The following is a 22,779-nucleotide window of genomic DNA, read 5'->3' on the forward strand; positions in this document are numbered from 1 at the left end:
GGATGAGTGTCTGCTTGAGGCTCACGATCTTAAATATACCAAGGATCCCCTGGTGGTGTATCATCTGGGATATCCTGATCCTCCTCTACTGTAGACTATGGGGATATGTTACCTACTTCACATAAATGTGGCGACTCAGGTGGTGGAGGAGGTGTTTGTGGTAGTGGGAATAGGAATGTGCAATGGACTAGTTGCAGCATCCTTCCTCCTCTTTACAGGTTGAATAGGAATGTCCAATGCCTCTTCAATCCTCAACTGCTTCTTAGAAGTGTGTTTTGGTGGTTGTGTCATTATTTTCTTAGTTCCAGGCTGAATTTGTAGTGTCTTCTGTTTCAATTCGGACTTTTGATGAAATTGCTCGAGAATTGGCTCTGGAGGACATTTCAAAAGGAAAACAAAACATTTCAGTAGTGGAAGCTTTGATTTTGACAAAGGAATGTTCAGTTCCGAAATATGTAGTCTCTGTTTGGGTGCCGAGACAGAAGATGGTTTTATGGCCTTTGCTATCGATGAGGTGGAAGCCCCTGCTGTAGACCAAACTTTCAGAGCCAGAGGGCAGGGCTTCAGAGTCATATTTTCAGTGCGCACGACAGCTTATGTGCAGTGGCGGCCCTTGAGGAGGTTTTTCAGTGGAAACTGATTGGGTTTGGGTTGAGGATCAGGGGCAGAGGTACTCTCTGTCCGTTGCTTTTGTGCTGGCTTCATAATGGTTGAGTCATCTTTGGATTGAGACTCGGTATCATGGATGGAGAGTGATTCATCTTGTGCCGCTGAAGCTTCTTAATTCTCTTCTTGTCGACCAAAGATGTCTTGGACATAGTCTGTTTGCTTACGCTGCATTTCCGGTCGTCTTGCATGTCGATCCTGAAGGGTCTTTTTGGACCGAAAGGATTTGCAGGTCTCTCAGTTGTCATCTTGATTCTCAGATGAGAGGCTTTGTTACAAACAGGATGTTGGCCGGTGTGAGGGTATTTTGTGTGGCACTTCTGACAGAAATAGTGCCACACGCCATTCTCCGAGAGGTTTGGAAATTAAGCTTTTGCCTTGCCAGGTGCGGCCTGTGGGCCAAAGAAGTGAGCTGAAGACCCGCTATAGAAAGACTGTATGGGACACAAAGTAGACCGATCGAGAAAAAAAACGTTGAATGGGAATAACCAACCCGAAGGAGTCTCAAACCGGCGTGCGAGATACTACATCAGAATCTGTAATTGGAAAAAAAATCTGAAAATGGCATCTATGACCATGCGCATTATTACCAAGAGGAGGAGTCACACAGCCTTGTGACCCGAAACAAACCTCTTGAACAAAAACAACTTGTAATCATCCGAGCCCCAACACTAGATGAAAAAATTCTGCATGTGTATCTACAGCACACATGCCACGAACATGCAAATTTAACACGATGGAAAAAAAAAAGTAAACTTTTACAGAAACAGCTATTAAAACAGGCCTGTATCCGCCTGCATTTGTACGAGTTATTTATGCTGTATCTGGCAGGAAGGGGGGGGGGGGGACATCAGGCTGATGCCTTCGGTATTAAACGGGTGTGGAATAGTCTGACACATGCATGTTGGTTCTCAGCTCTGACAGGAGTGAGTCCCAGGCAGCGGCTAGTGTATTTACGCAGATCTGTCGTGTCTTTACGATGTAATGCTCTGCTTTCAGACTGTGCCCACGCTGTCATGGAGAGAGCCCAACTATCGTGTAAGAAGGCTGTGATTCCCACGCCTGGAACATGTGGAGAAAGTCTGTACCTAGTGTGTGGCAGCAGGGGCTGGCGGCGTCATGCCATATTTTATCATGAAGCTAAGGTGCGGCCTCCAGGCACGTATCATAGCACCTAGTTCTACAATGATGTTGGCAACAACCAAGTGGCCATGATAGGATATTTGGGAAGCTGCACAAAGTGTTAACCCATAAATATGTGGCGGGCAAAATTATGTGGAAGTCAATAGCAGGTAGTTACATGTTTTAACATGCATTATTTAAACACCAGTACAGTTATATGATAAACATTTCCACTCACCCTACAAACTTGTCGCATTCCTTCTATGTCTTCGGTACACAACACTTTTATTTGTGACGTACCCTTTAATGACTGCTCAGATTCAGAGACACCTACAAAAGAAAAGGGCTAGTAAATCCATCAACCTAACGATTCATTATCGTCTGTTTTTCTTTATTCAAATCACTGTTCTAAGTTCACTGTTTAATTCTATGGGCAGAATGCGGTTATACAAACTTTACTTACCTGTTATAATCGGTTTGGGCTTGTACTGTTTTAAGTGACATGCTGTGCTCTTTCTTTTTCTCCCAAAGCCCGCTTGACCTTAGATTATTTATTTGTTCCCCCACTGAAGTACATGCATGTTTAGTGTGTCTAGTAAAAATCTGTATTCAATATTGAATATGCTACTTACCAGTATGCATCTGTTCTTGGCATGTAGGGCTGCTAACATTCATATCTTAGCATTAGATCGCCGCCTAGTGTTGGGTCCGGATGATTGCACATTGTTGTCCTGGAAGAGTCTTCGAAGTATCCTGAGATAGGTGGCTCCTCCCCTGGACTACAGTGCGCATGGGCATCGGCTCCATCCCCAGATTGTTTTTCGCCATTGTGGCAGAAGATGGAGTGAAAAGTGTAAAGGATGTCCATGCTAATGACTGAATACAATAGTATATCTGCAGCTGCGACAGGCACCGGGGAGGAGGGTGGGCGATATGAATGTTAGCAGCCCTACATGCCAAGAACAGATGCATACTGGTAAGTAGCATATTCAGTTCGAGGCATGTGGGCTGCTAAATTCATATCTTAGCATAGAATACATAGCAGTCCCTCCATCAGCGGCGGGTGCCCGTGCCAGCTGCAGAAACCTGAAAGAGAGTTTTGAGAACAGCCTGTCCTACAGCAGCTTGCTGCTTGGAATGCACATCAACACAGTAGTGTTTTGTAAAGGTATGTGGTGTAACCCACGTGGCTGCTCTGCAAATGTCCTCTAAAGGAATGTTCCCTAGGAAAGCCATGGATGCCCCCAATTTGCGTGTGGAGTGCGCCCTTGGGGGTATCGTTAGAGTGCGTTTGGCCTTTTGATAACATATTTGGATGCACTTAACAATCCACCTGGCTATTCCTGCTTTGGAAATAGGGTTGCCTTTGTGTTGTGGTGCGAAGGCAACAAAAAGTTGTTTTGTCTTTCTAAAGGGTTGTGTCCTGTCTATGTAGTACATCAACGCCCTCCGTACATCTAAGGTATGGAGCATTCTTTCTGCCACCGTTTGTGGGTTTTGAAAGAATGCCGGCAAGTCAATAGTTTGGTTGAGATGAAACTGTGACACCACCTTCGGAAGGAATTTGGGGTTAGTGCGTAGCACTACCCTATTTGGATGAATCTGAATGAAAGGCTCTTGGATTGTGAGCGCTTGTAGCTCACTAACACGCCTTAGTGACGTAATAGCTATTAGGAAAGCTACTTTCCACGTTAGGAACTGGAGTTCACACGAGTGCAGTGGCTCAAAAGGTGGTCCCATCAGTCTGGTGAGGACCACATTGAGGTTCCACACCGGAGCTGGTGGTGTTCTTGGGGGAATGACTCGTTTCAGACCTTCAAGGAAAGCTTTAATGGCAGGCACTCTGAAGACAGAGAGATGCTGCCTGTTCTGAAGATAAGCCGCTATGGCGGATAGATGTATCCGAATGGAAGTGTACGCTAGATTGCACTTGTACAGATGTAGCAGATAACAAATGATGTTAGGGATAGATGCATCTAGCGGGGTGATGTCATTAGCCGTACAGTAAATGACAAAACGCTTGCATTTTGCAGCATAGCATGCTCTGGTAGTTGGCTTCCTTGCCTCCTTGATGATGTTCATGCATTCTGGAGGTAAGTTAAGGTATCCGAACTCTAGGACTTCAGGAGCCAGATCGCCAGGTTGACCTGTTGCGGATCTGGATGCTGAATTTCTCCATGGTTCTGCGTCAAAAGTCTGGGCGTGAGGCGCAGTCTTTGATGCGGCACCACTGAGAGTTCGAGGAACGTGGTGTACCATGCTTGGCGCGCCCACGTTGGAGCAACTAGGATGAGAGTCATCGCGTGCTGCCTTAGCTTTCTTGCCACCAGCGGTATCAGAGGGGCTGGCGGAAAAGCGTACGCAAATTTGCCTGACCAGTTCATCCATATCGCATTCCCCTGCGACTGTGGGTGAGGGAACCTGGCGGCAAAGTGTTGGCATTTTGCGTTTTCTCTTGTTGCAAACAGGTCTATCTCCGGATGACCCCACTGCTGGAAGTACGGGTGGAGTACAGATGGGTGTAACTCCCACTCGTGCATCTGATGGCTGTGTCTGCTGAGCAGATCCGCTATTAGATTGTCCTTGCCCGGGAGGTGTTCTGCCATGAGGAAGATGTTCCTCTGAATGGCCCACTTCCACATGCCCTGAGCCAGATGAGACAGCTGTGGCGAGTGGGTGCCCCCCTGCTTTTGAATGTAGTACATCGCGGTCATGTTGTCCGTCCGGACCAACACTACCTTGTTGCACAGATGTACAATGAAGGACTTGAGTGCCATGAAGATTGCCATCAGTTCCAGATAGTTGATGTGCATCTTCTGTTGCTGCGTCGTCCATAGTCCCTGCACGGTGTACGTGAGCAAATGAGCTCCCCATCCCTGGAGAGATGCGTCCGTCGTCAGGATAATCTGTGGCACTGGCTCCTGGAACAGTCGGCCCTTGCAAAGGTTGTGTGGAGTCCACCAATGCAGAGAGTCGTATGCCCGACTGGTAACCAACACTAGGTCTGTTAATTGTCCTTGAGCCTGTGTCCACTGATTTGCTAAGCACTCCTGGAGCGGGCGCATATGTAGCCGTGCGTGAGGGACTATGAAGATGCAGGAGGCCATCATGCCTATCAACTGCATAAACACTCTCGCTGGAAGTGAGTGTTGTGATCTGAACTTCAGGATCAGAGACTGCATGCTGTGTATCCTGACTTGGTTTGGTTGAGCCACGGCTGTCAGGGTATTGATCGTCGCGCCTAGAAACTGCCGGACATGCGCCGGTTGAAGGTGCGACTTTGGGTAGTTCAACGAGAAACCTAGATCGTGAAGGAGGTGAATGGTAGTCGACATGTCCGCGGCACACTGTTGTTCTGACTTGGCTTGAACGAGCCAGTCGTCCAGGTAGGGGTAGACATGGATGCCCTGCCTCCTGAGGTGCGCCGCTACTGTCGCCAGACACTTTGTAAACACCCTTGGGGCTGTGGTGACTCCGAAGGGTAGGACTTTGAACTGATAATGTTTGCCTTGGATAGTGAACCTGAGGTATTTTCTGTGGGACGGGTGTAGTGGTATGTGGAAATAAGCATCCTTGAGGTCTAAGGTTGCTAAGAAGTCCCCCTGGTTTAATAAGGGAAGAATCTGTTGCAGTGTGAGCATATGGAAATGTTCTGACAGTATATACAGGTTTAGGGGACGTAGATCCAGAATGGGTCTGAGAGATCCGTCCTTCTTTGGGATAAGGAAGTACAGGGAATACACCCCTGTGCCTTCCTCCTCCACTGGCACGAGCTCGATTGCGCCTTTTTGCAGCATCACCACTACCTCCTGCTGCAATAAGTGCAAGTGCTCTGCGGACATAGGCCTTTGCCTTGGCGGGATGTTGGGTGGAGTGGATTTCAACTCTAGGCAATAACCATACTGGACTAGTTGACGCACCCACCTGTCTGTGGTGATGTTTCTCCAGACGGGCAGGAACTGCTGCAGTCTCCCCCCGACAGGTGTTAAGTGGTCGGGGGGCAGTGACAGAGTCACTGTTTGCTTGGGGTAGAGGAGCGGGAGCTGTTTCCTCTGCCGCGACCTCTGTTGCTGTTATTTCTGTAACCTCCCTTGTTCTGTTTTGTGAACGAGGATTGTGCTCCACCTTTTGAGAATTGAGATTGTTGACCCATTTGTCCTCTGGTGACTCCACGTGCACCTGAGCGACGAAAATTGTTGCCACAAAACTGTTGTGACTGTAGGGCCCCCATGGACTTAGCAGTGTCTGTGTCCTTTTTTATCTTCGAGGGTGGTGTCAACATCTGGACCAAACAGTCGATCAGGATTGACTGGCTGATTAAGGATGGTTGTCTGAATATCGGGTTTAAACCCAGATATGCGGAGCCAAGCCTGTCGTCTCAGCATGACGCTAGTGTTGATTGCCCTAGCTGCTGTGTCTGCGGCGTCAAGTGCACACTTGATGGCTGCGTTGGAGATCAACTTTCCTTCCTCTATAAGCAGTTTTGTGCCCTCTTGAAACTTTGGAGGCAGGTGTTGTACAATCTGTTCTAGGGTGTCATAATGCGCCCTATCGTAACGTGCTAAGAGTGCTTGTGTATTAGAAATACGCCAAAAGTTGGCAGCTTGTGCAGCTACTCTTTTGCCCCCTGCCTCTAGCACTTTGGACTCCTTATCCGGGGGGAGGAGCTTCACCCGTTGTTTGGGAGTTGGCCCGATTGCGGGCATTGGCGACCACCAGGGAGTCTAGCGGCAACTGTCCCCGAATGTATGCAGGGTCTGCAGGTGCTGGTCTGTACTTTTTTTCAATACGTGGATTGACCACTCTCGCCCTAGTGGGTTCCTTAAAGATGTCCGCAGCATGTTTGAGGACTCCCTTGAGCATAGGCAGTGTCTTTACAGTCTTCTCAGAGACTGAAAACGTGTCAAAGAGAAAGTCTTCTTCAACCGGGTCAGCATGCATGTCCACATCATGATTAGCAGCTGCCCTCTCAATTAGTGCATGAAAACCTGCAGAATCCTCTGTTGGGGATGCACGTGCACTGAAAGGCTGTGGGTCTTGCCCCACACCTTGGGTGCCTTGGTCACCAATGTCATCATATGCATCTGTGTGTGCATCTGGTTCATTTACTGGGAAGGTGTATTGGTCCTCCTCATTGTAACCCTCACCATCAGAATGGTCTGGTGAGGGAGTAGGGCTTCTTCTTGGAGGAGGCTGGATAGGCTCTATGAGGTTAGAAGCGTCCAGAGGAACTTTTTTCTTCTTAAGTGGGATAACATAGGAGTCTAGAGGCTCTGATGTGATCCTTCTTTTGTATATTGTCAATTTGCCTGTGTTGGCGTCGATGAAGTGCTCAGAATCGTCCTCGGATCAGAGTTCTCGACTTGAAGGCACCCCTGCCGTAGAAGAATCCGCCTTCTTTGGCGTCGATTTTGTAGAAAAAGCCTTCGGAGCCTCTTTCGGCGGCAGAAGGAAGAGAAGCTTGCTTTTAGGCTTGGCCGGAGCATCCTTCGGCGTCTGAGGCGACGGTAACGGAGCCGACGTAGCTGCGGCCTTTTCCCTGATTCTCTGCAGCAAAGCGGCGATGGGAGACGCTTCATCCACAGTGGCTTTTGGCGCTGACGAGGACGTCTTGACCTTCCCCTCGGATCCGACGTGATTGTGGCCCTTCTGAGGTTTGGGCGCCGATGCCGTCGACGCCGACCCAGAGTCCTTGGACCGATGCGCAGACGTGCCAGCAGTTGATCCGTGCGCTTGAGTCGGTTCCGTATCCACTACGCTGCTGGCCTTGGCGTGCTTGGACGGTGTCGCAGCGGTTGATCCGTGCCGACCACCCTTTTTAGAGGATCCCTCCTCCTGCGCCGATTTCGTTCCAGCGGAATCGATCGACTTCTTCGGCTTCTGCGGACCGGAGCCCGACTGAGCCGATGCGGCAGCGGGTGCAGTATGTTTTTGTGGGCCGGCTGCCATTTTAGGGACGCTCGAGTCCATAAGTTTCGGTTTCGTTTTCGGGTCGGCCATTTTAGGTGTCGTCGACACCGCAGGTTTCGGTTTCGATCCGGTTTGCCCAGCAAGTACGTCCGTGGCCGGGCCTGATGGCGGGGCCGTGGCTTGCGGCACTGGGTCTTGGGTAAGGCCACTTGGCGATCCCGTGACCCGATCTTGATCTTCGAAACCTTCGGGGCATAGCTCGTCTCCAGAGCTATCTGCCGCGGCCCCATAAATCTCTTCGACGTCCCCTACCTCGTCGACGTATTGAAGGTCTTGACCCGCGACTCCGTCGTCGTCCTCCGGATCCGCCTCGACCTCCGTTTCGGGTGGGGAGATTTGGAGAAGATGACCCTGTTCATCGTCTTCCTGGTCGCCGAAGATGTTTTCTGGATCGGGGGCCGCTTGTCTGGCCTCCAGGCGCACCGCGCGCCGAAGCTTGAGAGTCTTTTTCGACCTGAATTGAGCGCAAGCCTTACACTTGCCGTCGTCATGGTCCGGTGAAAGGCATTTGTTACAGACCGGGTGGAGGTCTATATGTGGGTACTTGTACCCACAGAGCGGACAGTACTTAAACGGACTCCGCTCCATGCTGTAAAGTTGTAGTCGTGTCGCGATGAGAAGGCCTCGATGTTCGAAGAGTGTAGACTCCGTTGAATCCGACTTCAAGAGTTGGAAGAACCCGAGACCGTGCGCGAACAATACCGACGCTAGAAAATACAAGGCCTTTTGGCCTGAAAAAGTTAGTTTTTCTCGGTTCCGACAAAGAGAAGTCGGGACCACATCCGAACCCAATGGCGGAAAAAAACAATCTGGGGATGGAGCCGATGCCCATGCGCACTGTAGTCCAGGGGAGGAGCCACCTATCTCAGGATACTTCGAAGACTCTTCCAGGACAACAATGTGCAATCATCCGGACCCAACACTAGGCGGCGATCTAATGCTAAGATATGAATTTAGCAGCCCACATGCCTCGAACAAAGAATTCCAATAATACTTTCCTACATGCATGAAGGCGAGAGAGCTTGGTGTGAATCTATAATACAAGCTGCAAACCAATTGAAAGAGATAAAGAACCTTAGCAGCATGTGTTTATGTAGATACATGCTGTGTATAAACTGTAATATTCTATAGCTAGGGATAACCATAAACTGAGTAGAACCTGAGGAATTCGATCATATCAAAAACTAGGATTCATCTGCAGTTATTTAACTTTTTTTGCGAACACCTAGAAACTACTTCAGAATTATAGTTCAATTAAGCAACCAGCACGAAGGAAAATGTTGCTTACCCCATAAGCGTCTGCTCGTAGCGTTTTAAATTTGCATGCTCTACAACTCCTGTCATCTAGTTTTGAGCTTAGAAATTTGCAGTTATTTTTTGGTCTGAAGAAATATTTTGAGTCACAAGGTAAAGTACTCTGCCTTTAGCTGGCAATGCGCACAACCATTGGCTCCATTGTTAGATTGTTTTTAGTCAGCTGGTGAGGGTACTATTGGAGCAGCATGTAGGACATTTAGATGACTATGCGTTAAAGTACATAACGAGGAGAAAGTAACCTGTAGCAATCATTTACTCCTGGGGAACCTTGTCGTATGTTAATCTAGAGCACTATATGCTACGAACAGATGCTTACAGGGTAAGTAACATTTTCTACTCATAGCATGTGTAGCTTCAGAAACATGCTCTGCATAGACTGTAAAGCAGGGATCCCTTAAGCAGCGGTTAGTCAGTCGATGGTGCAGATTCTTCAAACTAAGTCCCAAGAACCATTTGACCAACTCTAGCTTGTTGGTGAGCTAGGACATCTACACAGTAGTGTTGAGTGAATCTGTGTGTAGAGGACCATGTCTGCCTTGCAAATGTCAGCTAGAGGCATGTTACCCAAAGAAGCCGTATTGGCTCCTTTCATACAGGTAGAATGTAGTCTGGGCCTAACCGGCAACATTCTCTTTGGCTTTGAGGTAGCAGGTTTGGATGTACTGGACAATCCACCTGGATCTGCCAAAGGGTGACCTTTGGGAGGTTTGTCAAATGCAACAAAAAGTTGTAGCTGTCTGGGGGAAAGTCTTGGCTCTGTCAAAGTAGGACATAAGGAAGTGTTTTACATCAAGAGTGTGAAGTGTCCTTTCTTCTACAGTTTCTGACTGAGCGAAAAAGACAGGGAGCTCATTAGCTTGGTTGAGGTGGAAGGGGGGATAGGACTTTGAGGAGAAATTGGAGGTTGGACTTAAGTATGACCCTGCCTGTAATGGACCTGAAAGAAAGGCTCTTATAGTGAGGTGAATGCCAGAAGATCGCTGTAGGAGGCTGGCCTGGTATATGGTGCACACTCATTCACATGTAGCACCCTGCACCAATCCAGACAACCCTTATGGTGTTTTTAGTGGTTTAGACAACCTTAGAAAGCTCTCTAAGAGGTAGCTGTGGCGAGCAGCCTTCAAGTTTAGTCTAGGAGGAGTGTAAAGCAGCTTGTTTCACCAGTATCTAACCTTATAGTGGAGAGTAAGTGAAAAGGAACCACACAGTGTAGTTATAAAAAGTTATTTATTACAGACACTCACTAATTCAATTCAATATCTCCTAGCAGGAGATAATTACACTACACACAATACTTTGATAATTTGACAGGTAAGTAGCACGAAAATACAGTGGACTCCCGGGGAAGCCAAAACCATATACAAAAATAGTGGAATGCGACTAGTGATTAAAGTCGTGAGTGGACCCAGAGGACTTAGAAGTGCTCGGGAACCAAGGAACCACCCATGGTAAGGACCCAGGAACCCCATAGAAGATGTATACTACGAAAATACATGACTGCGTGCTCAGGGAAAGTGAATGGGGGAAGTGGCAGTTATAGTGCTTACAAAAAAGGACCCTTCCCAGAGGACTTTAAAGACATCCTGTGGAAGATAGACGGTTCGAGAGTCACCCCACCTGTGGATACCTAGGAGACCAAGTTACCTGCCCCAGGGAAGCCAGGTGCATAGGTACAAAGTGACGTCGGGAACTGCTGTTGACCAAAATGGAGGACTTCAAGTAGGTGCTGCTGATGAAGAAGCAGGAAGAGTCCGTTGGAATCCAAGGTTGGATTCAAGAAGAAGAGTACCTGTAATCAGAGTGGACAGAGTCTAGGGCTCTCAGGGGGGACCACGAGGCACAGGCGACTAGTGCTCACCAATGTCTGCTATTACAGGAGAGTGGACAGTACCCTTGTGGGAGAAAGTGCCCTCTTTCATGCATGGTATGCCCCCACTTTTTGCTGAATTGCTGGATGTGCTTTGACGGAGTGTGCCATGGGTTCCTGATAATCCGGTACCCAGGGCCTTTGTCCCTTCCCTAAAACTGCATTGAAGCCTAAAACACAATTGGCATCTCTGGCCACATGTCAGCCCCTGGTAAATGGTACCCTAGGTACCCAGGGCCCTGTGACCAGAGAAGGCCCCTAAGGGCTGCAGCACTTATTATGCCACCCTTAGAGGTCCTGTGCCCTGACAGACACACTGCCTTGGCAGGCTGGTTGTCTTGGTGCAGAAAAGAAAGAGTCGACATGGCACACATCCCTATGTGCCTTGACCACAAAACACTGCCCTGGCATATATCAGTCACCCCTCTTGCTGGGTGCCCTATGCCAGTTGTGAGGGTATGGGTACATTAGCCCTGTACCCCTACAGTACCCAGGGCCATTCCTGGGCACTGAAAGTGCAGTGCTGCCATTAAGCGTATATGGTGCTGGGAGGTTGTCATTACGAACGCCAAAGCACCATAATGGCTACACTGAAGACTGAGAAATTTGCTATCAAACTTCTCAGCACATTAAAGCCACACTGATGCCAGTGTGGGATTTAATGTAAAATGCACGACAGAGGGCATCTTAGAGATGCCCTCTGAAACTCAACCAACTCCCAGTGACCTGACTGAGTGGCTGCCGAGGCTGCCACCCCAGACATGTTTCTGGGCCCCTGGGTCGAGAGCTTGACGCTCTTGGGGGCCTGAAACAATGAGGGGCCTGAAACAATGCACATCCTGGGACGAAGTGCCAAGCCTCCTCCCCAAGGATGGGCAGACTCCACAAAGGATAAGCTTCAAAGGCATACCGCCTCTGTGAGCCTCTCCAGACCACTTGCTGTACTCAGCAACTTGTCCCCACTGGTTCTAACCCCCCACTTTGGGCGGGAGACCCGGCGGGACAAAAAGTGAGGAAGAGAGGTGTGACCACCTCTGCCAACTCCACCCCTAGGGTGGGGGAGGCGAGGTGAAGCACAACCTCAAGTCCCGCCATCTTGAGGATGGGGGTACCCAGCCAACCAGGGACAGGTTTCTGCCCCTCTCCCACTGGAGTGCCAGAATAGGGGGTGTACCCACCAGAGGGAAGGGACCGATTGGTCCTTGACCTTTACCTACCTGTAACGCCCCTAAATTTAGAAGACGACACCCACTGACTTGGCCCCAGCCTTACCATCCTGTCTCCCCTCGAACCTGCTCGTGCAAAATCCTGGCATGTCCAGCGGCCAGCAACCTCACAAACCCCTGAGGACCTGCCTGCATTCACTTCCCAAGCTGTTTCTCCTGTGAACACCGGACGTGTTTGAATTGCAGCTTCTGGTGCCAACCAGAAACCGCGAATCCAGCACACTCTGCACCCGCCGAGCCCAGCCTGTGTTTGAGTGAACAAACACCACAAGGAGGTCCCCCCGGCGATCCGGACCAGGGTTCTGGCGACCCCTGACCTGTCTCAAGCCTCCAGACGACGCCTGCAGCCTCAATCCAGAGGACACCCCCCCCCCTACAAATATCAGAGCGGGTAAGAAACGCCAAAGGGACCCCTGCACCCGACGTCCCACGGCCTTGTGCGCCCAACCCAGCAGTGCCTAACCATACCTCTACATCCCAACTTACCCCTCGAAGTGGTGCTCACTCCTGGAAGATCCTCGTCCCCGAGCCTGCAGTGTTTCTTTGTCCCGGAGAATCCCCATTGATCTCAACAGGGCTCCCGAACTCAAAACAGCACCTTGCACCCAGCTACCCTAGCACCACTGAGGGTGCCCCTTTGGTGCTAACTTGGTCCCCAACGTGCCCTGAGCTTAACTCTAGGAGCTTTGCTCCCACTACCCTGTGGCCTGCTTACCAGCCGCCAGCAACCGGAGTCCCCCTAACCTACATTGGATAACATTGGGCCTCAACACTCTGCACCTGGCGGCCCAAGTGCCGCTGAGGGTGCAACAGTGCATTACTGACCCTGGGAGACCCCCGAGTCTAACCCCAGAACCCCAACTCAAAAGACCGATTACTTACCTTGAAACCGATAACTCACTTTTCCTCATAGGATAACATAGAAACTTTTTGGGAGAAAAAGTGTCAAAGTGTCGACTTTTGAAAACTGCAAATTTCCTTAAAAATTAGCTGATTAGGAGGCATGGCTTGGTGAGCCAAAATGGCGGTTGCAGCCCTGGGCACTGTAGCCCTCCAGCTGCTTCCTGGCCGCCTACAATCATCCAAGGGGCGCCTCTGGGGCGAGATCGGCAGGCCGGATGGACCGGCGGGCAAAATGGCAGATCGGCAGCGCTGAGTGTCGCGCCCCCAGATCCTCTGAACTGCCCATTGACCCGCACTCCGTGAAGGACCTGTAGGGGTCCCCGGCTCTGTGGTGCTCCACAGTGTGCCGTGGGCTCCAGGACGCTGCCTGTGTTCCCCCATCCCCGTGGCGCCAGACTCGAGGCAGGCGGCCACGTGGACCTGGCTCGGCTTCTGAAGTTGGCACGGAGCTAGCAAATCCCGCCGGAGGTGTCTGCGGCGGAGAGACGTCCTCGACCGCTATATCGAGCGGTGGGGGCCGGTGATTCTTTGGCTGCGGCCCACGCTGGACTGTGGCTGTTGTCCTCATCCGGCGCTAATCGCCTCGGCCTGGGTCCGTGCGCGCCGCCGCCTGTGCCAGGCACTGGAGGAGAGGCCGGTTGCTTGAGGATCGGCGCTGCGCAGCTCCTGTGGCGGTAGGTCCCGTGGCGGGGGGGGGGGGGCGGGGTCCTGGGCTGTCTGGGCCCCCCCTGCGCGCACAGGTGGCCCATCGCGTGAGAGATCCTTCTGTGGACTCAGGATCTACCTATGAGCTCTCTGGGCCCCAAACTGCGAAGGGCCGCAGCTCTGTGACAGGGCCACGGGCCCTGGGGCTGCAGGAGCGGTGTGGTGGAGTCGGCCATGCTGTCGGGCGGCGGCCCCCCTGCGCCTTGTGTGGAGGCCATGATCTCATTGGGCCCGCGAAGTATTGGCCCCCCGTGTGAGTGGACCTGCCTGCTCTGCCCTTTGGGTTGCCTAAGTGGGGATAGGGGCATTCGGCCGCGCTCATCGGGCGGAGTGGGGATGCCCATCCTGGGTCCCCTCCAGTTCCAGAAGAGTCATTTAACGGTTCCGGGGAGCTGTGTGTCTAGTCCTTCTCGGCGGCCCGCCTTGGTTCCCTGGCATTTCCTTTGCCGGCTGGCCGGGCGCCTCTGTGTGGCATTGACTGAGTGGCGGAGGGCCTTGGAGGGACTGTCGCCTTCACCTTGAGCGGCCCCCAGGCCCTGCATCTTGCTGTAGTATCCATTCTTCCCGGTGTGGCTCGAGCCTCTAGGCACTTAGCGGGGTTCGTCCGCCTCCCTGAGCGGCGCGATGAGCCGGACCTGCGCTGCCAAGACCCCTGCCACCCAGACTAAGATGGACCGCTTCACCACTATGGATGTTGGGGTCACATGGGAGGAGGGGGTGGGGTAGGGGGGTAGAACCTTCGGCAATGGACCTGTACACCATCCTCCAAGCCATCCACACCTCGCAGCCCTCGTGGAGGGCAAGATTGCAGAGGTCCGAGTGGATATGACCCTGAACCGGCAAGACCTCCGTAATGACACTGCACAGGTTAAGGAGACTGAATCCCGCATATCATCGGTGAAAGACTACGTTCAACAACTTAAGGGGCAGGTGGCGCATCTCCAGTCACACACCCAGGAGCTGCATCAGAGGGCAGAGGATACAGAAAACAGATCCCGCTGCAATAACCTCTGTCTGTTGGGGTTCCCGGAGGGTGCGGAGCAGGGCCGCCCGCCAAATTTATAGAGAAATGGTTGAGATCATGGCTCCCAGAGGGCTCACTTTCTCCCTGGTTTGCTATAGAGCGTGCCCACCGTTCCGTTTCCCCGAGGCCCCCCGGCAGGAGCGCCGCCCCGACCGGTCATAATGAGAATCCTCAACTACAAAGACCGAGACTCCATCCTGGCTGAAGCCTGCAAGCAGCACAAACTCCCTTCTGAAAACCATTCGATTTTGATCTTTCTGGATTACACCCGGGCGGTCCAGGGTCAGCGTCGCTCATTCGGTGAGGTCAAGCAAAAAACTAAGAGCCCTCAACATCCAGTACCGGCTCCTCTTCCCGGCGCGTCACCAAGTGGTGTTCGCCAATAAAACCTTATTAATTTTTTGATTCCCCGGCTGGTGCAAGGGCTTGGGCCACAGAGGAGCGCCCCCTTCGGCCCAATGGTCAGGTACCCCTGCAGGATGGTGTGGAGGGTGGTTCTGCCCGCACGAGGCCTCCGGACCCCAGGCCCCGGCACAACTGCTTGAGGAGGCACTGTGGGTACAGGAGGGCCCACTCTGACTCCCCGTTGAATCTTCCCCATCTGTCTGAAACACTGCATGGAGACCTTTCGACTGTGCGATGCTCCGGCTCCTCCAGTATCCCGGGCCGCGGGGGGACCTCGCCTGCCTCCTCCATTCCGGACCTCCCCGACACCGACTTTACCCGGAGCCCAACCTTTCTCAGCAACCCGGCCTGAACCCGTCTCTGCCCACCGGGCGTAGCCCTGCGGCGTCATGCCGGCTTCCTTCTGTTCTCTCTCTCGTTGGACATAAATATGAACATTCTGCAATGAGGGGTCCTCCACGTTTCGCACACTTCCAAGCGTTTTAGTTCGGTCCTATGTTGTTATCACTGTTAGGGCGACACATGCTTCTGTTTCTGAAGTATAGGGCAGAGGGTGGGGTTAGGGCAGGGGGACCGTTGCTATGAGTTTCTTTGGTTGTTTTCTGTTGTCTCCTCCTTTCATCGTGCCAGCACTCGCAGGAAGTCATAATTTACACATCAGGGGACATGGTATCTGACGCATGTCCCTGCCTCCAGCCGAGCGTCCCTCCGGGACCTCCCCCCTTCTCCGTGACAGGCTATCAGAATGGCTGACATACTACAACAGGGAATATCTCTACGCCTTCTGTCCTGGAACGTCAATGGTCTCCTTGCCTGCCTCAAGAGTACGGCCGTACTTCACTATGCGCAGCGTCTTGGGGTGGAGGTCTTACTGCTGGAAGAGACACACCTATTGGGTAATCACTGTCCCTTTTTAAAGCGATATGGTTATGACAGGGTCTGGCATTCGGGCTTCACACGCGGATCCTGTGGGGTTGCAATCCTGATCCAGCGCTCACTTCCTTTAGTGACCACACGAGTCATTCAGGACGACCAGGGAACCTTCCTGGCCCTGTCTGGCACCCTGAACGGCTTACCCCTTTATTTGGTGTCATATTCCCCTCCCATCACGTCTGGCTGTGACCCTTGCCGCTTCCATTGGGCTCCTGGCCTCCTTGCCCCCGGGTTCCATCTTCCTGGGGGGTGACTTTAATGCTGTCCTTTCCCCGGATCTGGACACGACTGGGATCCCTTCCCATGGCAGACTGGCGCATGCGAAACACCCAACGAGCTGGGCCGAATCCCTAGGTCTCTGCGATGCATGGCGTACATTGCACCCGCGGTCCAGACAATTCACTCATACCTCAGCCGCGCACCACACTCAGGCGCCTATATACATCATCTACAGTCCCTCGACGCCTGCCTTAGGCTTCAGGATGTTGTTATTCTCCCGACCACTCTCCGGTGATGATCACTGTGGGTGCTCCTCCTGCCTCACTGCGTCAGACTTGGAGATTGAACGCTTGGTTCCTCCAAGACCAGGAATTCTGGAAAGCGGTAGGGTGGGAACTCCAACATTATTTTCAGTCCAATGAAGGGTCGGTGTCAGCCAGGTGTCCTGTGGGAGGCTGCCAAAGCCACAATCTGTGGAGTCGCCAGGGGGCAACTCAAAATTCAGCAGCGAAGGCAGCTGGACCAGCTCACCTCCCGCGAGGAACAGGCCCTACGCCTTGAGCGGTCCACCGCCCTTAACCCTGACGCCTCTGAAGTGAGACTCCTTGCTCACATACGCGAAGAGATCCGACAATTGTCGATGGATGCGGCGAAACTCCTCTGGCGTTCCTCTATCGCTAGGGTATACTGTTGGGGGGACAAGAACGGTTCCCTTATCCATCGACTAGCAACCTACCCCAGAGCGAACCGTATAATCCCTGACATCATAGATCGGGACGGTTCGGTATGCAATTCCTTTGCCTGGTAAGATCGCCAGCTATACGAGGCCCGGCCTCCGTCCCGGTCTCTCGCAGACATGTTGCGAGCAGGAGTCCGTCAACTTCCTCATTTAGATTCGGCTGTTCAGGAGGACCTGGAACGCTCCATCACCTGTGAAGAGATTGGGGGAGCGATTGTTTGATGCCGGGTCCGGATGGCCTCCCCCAGGAACATTATGCCCTGATCCGCGAGACGTTGACCCCACACCTTGCCGAGCTATTCAACGAGGCAGTTGAGAAGGGTTCCTTTCCGTCAGACTGATGTGGCGACTATTGTGATCCTCCCTAAATCCAGCCGCCCTCGCCTCGGTGCGCGGACTATAGTCCCATCTCACTTTTTAATACAGAGCTAAAACTGTATGCCACGATCCTCGGTCAGCGCCTCAAACCCCATTTACACACATCCATCCAGATCAATGCAGGTTCATGCCATCACGTGGTACCTGACAGCTTGCAGAGGCTTCACTCCGCCCTGGCCCATCACAACTTAATCACCCCCTACCTCACACTCCTTCTGGTAGATTTTAAGAAAGCCTTTGATTCGGTGGACTGTTTTTTTTTAGATGATATCCTGGCTGAGGTGGGTTTTGGACCCCACTTTCGTCCGCGTGCTGTACGCTCGTCCGAGGGCGCGTGTCTTGGTGAACAGGGTTCTTTGAACCCTACCAGGTCTACAGGGGGACGAGGCAGGGCTGCCCCCTCTCTCCCCTGCTCTTTGCTCTGGAGATGGAGCCCCTGGCGGTTCTGATACGCTCTAGTGGACAGGTACGGGGCTGGGAGTGGCCCAATACAGAAGCAGACAAAATCTCCCTCTACGCAGACGATGTCCTGATTTACTTAAAGACCCTGCGAGTTCGGGGCCCCACTGTCTCCGGATCCTCCGGTCTTTTGAACAAGCCTCCGGCTTAATCCGGATAAATCGGTCTTGGTCCCCCTCCACATCTCCAGAGAATGCTTCGAGTGGCAGTCCACCATACCGCTCCGCCGCCAGTCCTTCAAGTACTTCGGGATATGGGTGACCTTACTCCCTGAACTCAGCTGGGCTCTCAATGTCACTCCCCTGGTGAAGCGGGCCAAGGCAGACCTGTTGAAATGGCAACCACTGCCCCTGAACCACATATGAAAAGTTGCGCTTTTTAAAATGACGATTCTTCCCCAGTTCCTCTACATGCTTCAGAATATTCCCCTCAATTTTCCGCGAGCGTGGTTCGGCGAGCTTGACAGCCTGGCTTAAAGATTCCTTTGGGGGAAGGGCAGGTCCAGATTGGCCCTGGGCATCTGCCAGATCCCTTCTTTTGATGGGGGGCTAGGGATGACCCATTTATACCTCTATTACCTGGCGGCGCATTTGCTTTCGCTGCATGACTGGTTTAACGGGGATTGTCTGATCTGGCCTACAGGTTGGAACTCAGTGAGTTGGGCTTGTCCAACCTCCTATCGATGATGTACGGGGTGCCTGTCCCGTCCGCCGGAAGAGACGCGTTCTGTGTTCCTGGCCTGGCGGGGCGTGCTCCGCCACACCAAATGGATTTGCATGCTGACACAACACACACCCTTGTGGCAGGGTACCTGGCTCAGGGATGTCAATGGGCTACAGGGCTTCCGGTTGTGGGACCTAATAGGTATTTCACGTCTGGTTGGGTGACCACATACGCTCTTTTCGCGACCTTCAGGCTAGATAATCCCCGCATCACTCGCAGTTTTACATTTATTTACAGCTGCGCCACGCCCTTCAGATGCACCTCATGACTGGGACACATCTCCAGGATCACAGCCCGACTGAGGCACAAATCCGGCTGGGGGACCTGGGGAGGGGAGGTATCTCCCGCATCTACCGGACACTCATTAATGCTCCCACCTCACTTGATCGGCTGCAGACTCAGTGGGAGGAATGGGTGGGCTCCCTGGAGGATGAAGACTGGCGCGATGCCCTTATGGCGCCCAGGACGGTCACAGCCTCTGCCAGATTGCGTATGATACAGCTTTACTTCTTACATGCCGCCTATTTGACACCGGCACGCCTGCACCGCGCGGGGTTACAACTGACCCCTGCCTGCACAAGATGTGGTCACGAGCCAGCTTTTTCCACATGGTGTGGTCGTGCCCACGCTTGGTGCAGTTCTGGGGAGACATTGAGGGGCTCACTGAGGTACTGGGGTGGGAGATCCCTCACGACCCGAAGCATGCGATTTTGGGTATCACGGACGGGTTGGATGGGTCAGGAATTAAAAATTATTTTACACTACAGCGATGGTGGTGGCGAAGAGGGACATAGCTTCTGTCTGGAAAAGTCCTTACCCTCCCACTGTGGGGAAATGGCGGGCTGGGGTTGACTGGTGCGCCACGCAGGAGGGAACAATGTATGTAGCGCGTGGCTGCCCCAAGAAGTACCGTAGGGTTTGGGGTGGAAGTGGTTGGGGGGCCTGGCTTAGTTTCGTAGGGGATGCTCCGAAATTGTCCTTTTGATTCTGTATGTAATTAACCTTGGAATGTCTAGATCGTTACATGCATCCTTCTGTTATCATGGTATCTTGATTTGCTGGTATTTTGTTAAAATCAATAAAAATTTGTTTATAAATCAAAAAAAAAAATCAGCCGAATAACCAAACGCATTTTATCAACTGTTTTTAGGAAATGTCCCAGTGCTGAATCCAGGATCCAACACAAAGTAAGAAAAAGTAACGATAACCTAACTTACCTGCTAATTGCATTACCTTCCATAGGGTAACATTGGTGTTTCTATGTGAAAAAGTTTGTGTCAACTTTTGAAATACAATAATATTCCTTAAAAATCGTACCTTTAACCAAAACACATTTACTCACCTGTTTTCAGGAAATGTCCCAGGACTGAATCCAGGATCCAGTCTTGTGTTAGCAAAGGTAATCTGAAAAGTAACTGCATTTTACTTAAAAAGCCCATTCAATTGAATGTACTATACCTGCAATGTGTCGCAAACTGCTTTCTTAAAACTAACCAAAACTAGTACAAGATAAACTGCTATTTTGAACTTTGTTCATACAAGTAATTTACCACTGAAAAGTATTTTTATGCTTACCTGCACCAGGCTTGCTTGGTTCTAGAAATAAAACAGTATAGTTTTTTATACAAAACAATTGGCCTAGAGTTCAGTTCTTGAGTGTGTGAGACCACTTGCTGACTGAGAGTGTACATCAAATGTTTTACACTGTCGTCTGATACTGCCTTACTGTTCGACCAAGCTACCACTTGAGAGTAAGTTTCTATCTAACTTTAGCCTCTGCCAAACCTCTGGAGACCCTAGGACTCTATACACACACTGTACCTCACTTTGGTGCAGTATATATAGACCCAGTCCTTACACCTCATCTCTGCACCTGCGTGGACCAGGTGCCTCAGAGGACAACCAGGAAAGGTGTACCAGCTGTCCCACGTTGGATGCCGATATCCAGGCATGAGCACCAACAGGCCTTGGCAACAGCAACACGTGGAAGAAGACAAAAGGGTACTGTGTCTGGACCAGCAAGGTCCAAGAGATTCACCAGTTTCAAGTCAGTCAGGGTAGGCTGGAGCAAGCAGGGGAGCCTTCTGGAATAAAAAGCAGACCCTCAACAGGTTCTGGAGATCACTGGAGAGAAGTCGCCCAACCTTAGCAACAGCCAGCCGATGCCATGCACAGAGAGACTGTTCCGGTAGTGTCGATGAGGGATCCTGGCCTCAGACTCCATCTGAAGACAGTGCGAGTCTTGAAGACTTTGTAGAACAGTCTTGTATGTTACAAAACCTGGTGGGAGTCAGTAGGAGCACAGGATCAGCGATTCAGTCAGCTGTATTGAAGTGCCTGCAGATGCAGAGGAGTGGCTGCTTCACTTCTTCAGATGTCTTTGGATGTCCACAGGCCCAGGATGGAACCTGTATGGAGCACGGACACTGATGGTGCAGCGACTTGAACGAAGAGTAGACAGTGTATTTCGGTTGCAGTCTTGGTTCCTGCAGCGAAGTTCAATGCTGTTAGTCCAACTCAGTCAGCACAACTGTCGAGATATCCAGATTATTTGAAGAGGACGTGGAGTTAGATCTGAATCAAATCCCACTACGAATCTAGGGACCCACCCTCAGGTAAGCCCTTTACCCTAAAGAGAGGGTTGGAATGATTCAGAGGTCCCTCCCAGAGGAGGGGCGGGACAGAGGAGAGGATACTCCAATGCCCTTTGTCCAGTTTCGCACCAGAACTGGAGCCAACAGCTCCCTGAGCTGGTTAGAAAAGGAGTATGCAAGGAGGGCACAAAATGTGCCCTTCTAGCAGACTATGTGGCACTGGCAAGCGCCCCCACCACGGCCTAATACACTAAATCCTGTCTGGGAGGTGGTCATACCGCCCTGTGACAGGAAACCTATTGTCCTACCTTCCTCTGCTCGGGCTTGGCCAAGCGGCAGGAGGGTAGAATCGTATCTGTATTTGGCAGCAGCCCTTCGTTGCAGTCAGGCTCTGTAAGATGGGCCCCGGGAGCATGGAGGGCTCCCCGGAAGAGCCTTACTGTGGATGGAATCATACCTCCAGCACCGGATACTGTGTTAGAGTATGATTGCAACATGTTTCATACTAAACACGCCCAGATTCATTCCAGCCAGATCTTGGAGATGCACTCCCAAACCTGAAAGAGAACAGTATGTGGTAATTGTTTACTACTGATTATGGTCCATGAAAGACTAGCGCTGCAAAAGGTTGTTGCTGATTCACCACTGCAGAAAGCCAAAAGTACTAGCAAGTATCAACACTAGATCTTCGCTCTGACCCACCGCTTGTAAGCAATGCACAGATTATCACTTCTAGAGAGGGCGCATGTGTAGTCTGGCCTGTGGGACTATGGCTATGCAGGAAGCAATCAATCAAGGAGAGGCATTACTGTTCTGACTGTTAGGCAACGATATAGCTAAAAAAAGGCAGCAGCTGTTGCAAAGCTTGTACCGTGCCTTGGCTGGGGTAAGCTTTGCCCCTGACTAAATTGAGGTCAGCCTTTATGAAGGATTGAATCTGAAGAGGCTGGTGATGGGATTTGGTGGAATTTATGGTAAATCCCAACCTGTGTCGGAGAGAGATGGTGGCCTGAGTGTGTGCCAGGCACTGCTGCTTGCCTGCACTCTTGATCAACCAATTGTCAACACAGAGAAACACATGTATACCCCCATTCCGAGATGGGCGGTCACCACAGCTAGGCATCTGGGAGGGGCACCCCCCCCCTCCTCATAATCCCCCCCCCCTCCCCGGGCTATGGTGACTCTGAAGGAGAAAAAGCAGCAAGTCACTGTTTAGAGGTAGAAGCTCCCTAACTTGGGGGTGGGGGGGTTGTTGTCATGTGGCGGCTTTCCGCCGTTCCGGGCGCCACAGGACACATGCAGGCGTCGGGAATACTCACTTCCGCCCGGAAGTGGTGTCCCGGTCTAGTTCTCCGCCTCACTAGCACTTCCGGGGGACTACGCTTAAATGCATGAAGCACCGCCGGATCGGTGCTTCTGATACCAAAGTATTGTACGGAGCCCAGCAGACGTCAGAGGACTGTTCTTCTGCTCCTTAAGACTCCTGGAGGTTCCGCTGCACTACGAGTCACGGTAACGCCTTACCTGTG

General features: G+C 51.7%; 1 protein-coding gene across 1 annotated transcript in view; it reads right to left on the reverse strand.

Moving 5' to 3' along the window:
- METAP1 (methionyl aminopeptidase 1) overlaps positions 1–22,779 on the reverse strand; it is a 360,683-nt gene that overhangs the window by 198,324 nt on the left and 139,580 nt on the right. The window contains exon 5 of the mRNA XM_078676209.1: positions 2,027–2,118. Within this exon, the coding sequence (XP_078532335.1) occupies positions 2,027–2,118 (92 nt within the window). The remainder of the gene's footprint in view (positions 1–2,026; positions 2,119–22,779) is intronic.

This window comes from Lissotriton helveticus, chromosome 2_1 (assembly GCF_964261635.1).
Source record: "Lissotriton helveticus chromosome 2_1, aLisHel1.1, whole genome shotgun sequence".
Taxonomy (NCBI): domain Eukaryota; kingdom Metazoa; phylum Chordata; class Amphibia; order Caudata; family Salamandridae; genus Lissotriton; species Lissotriton helveticus.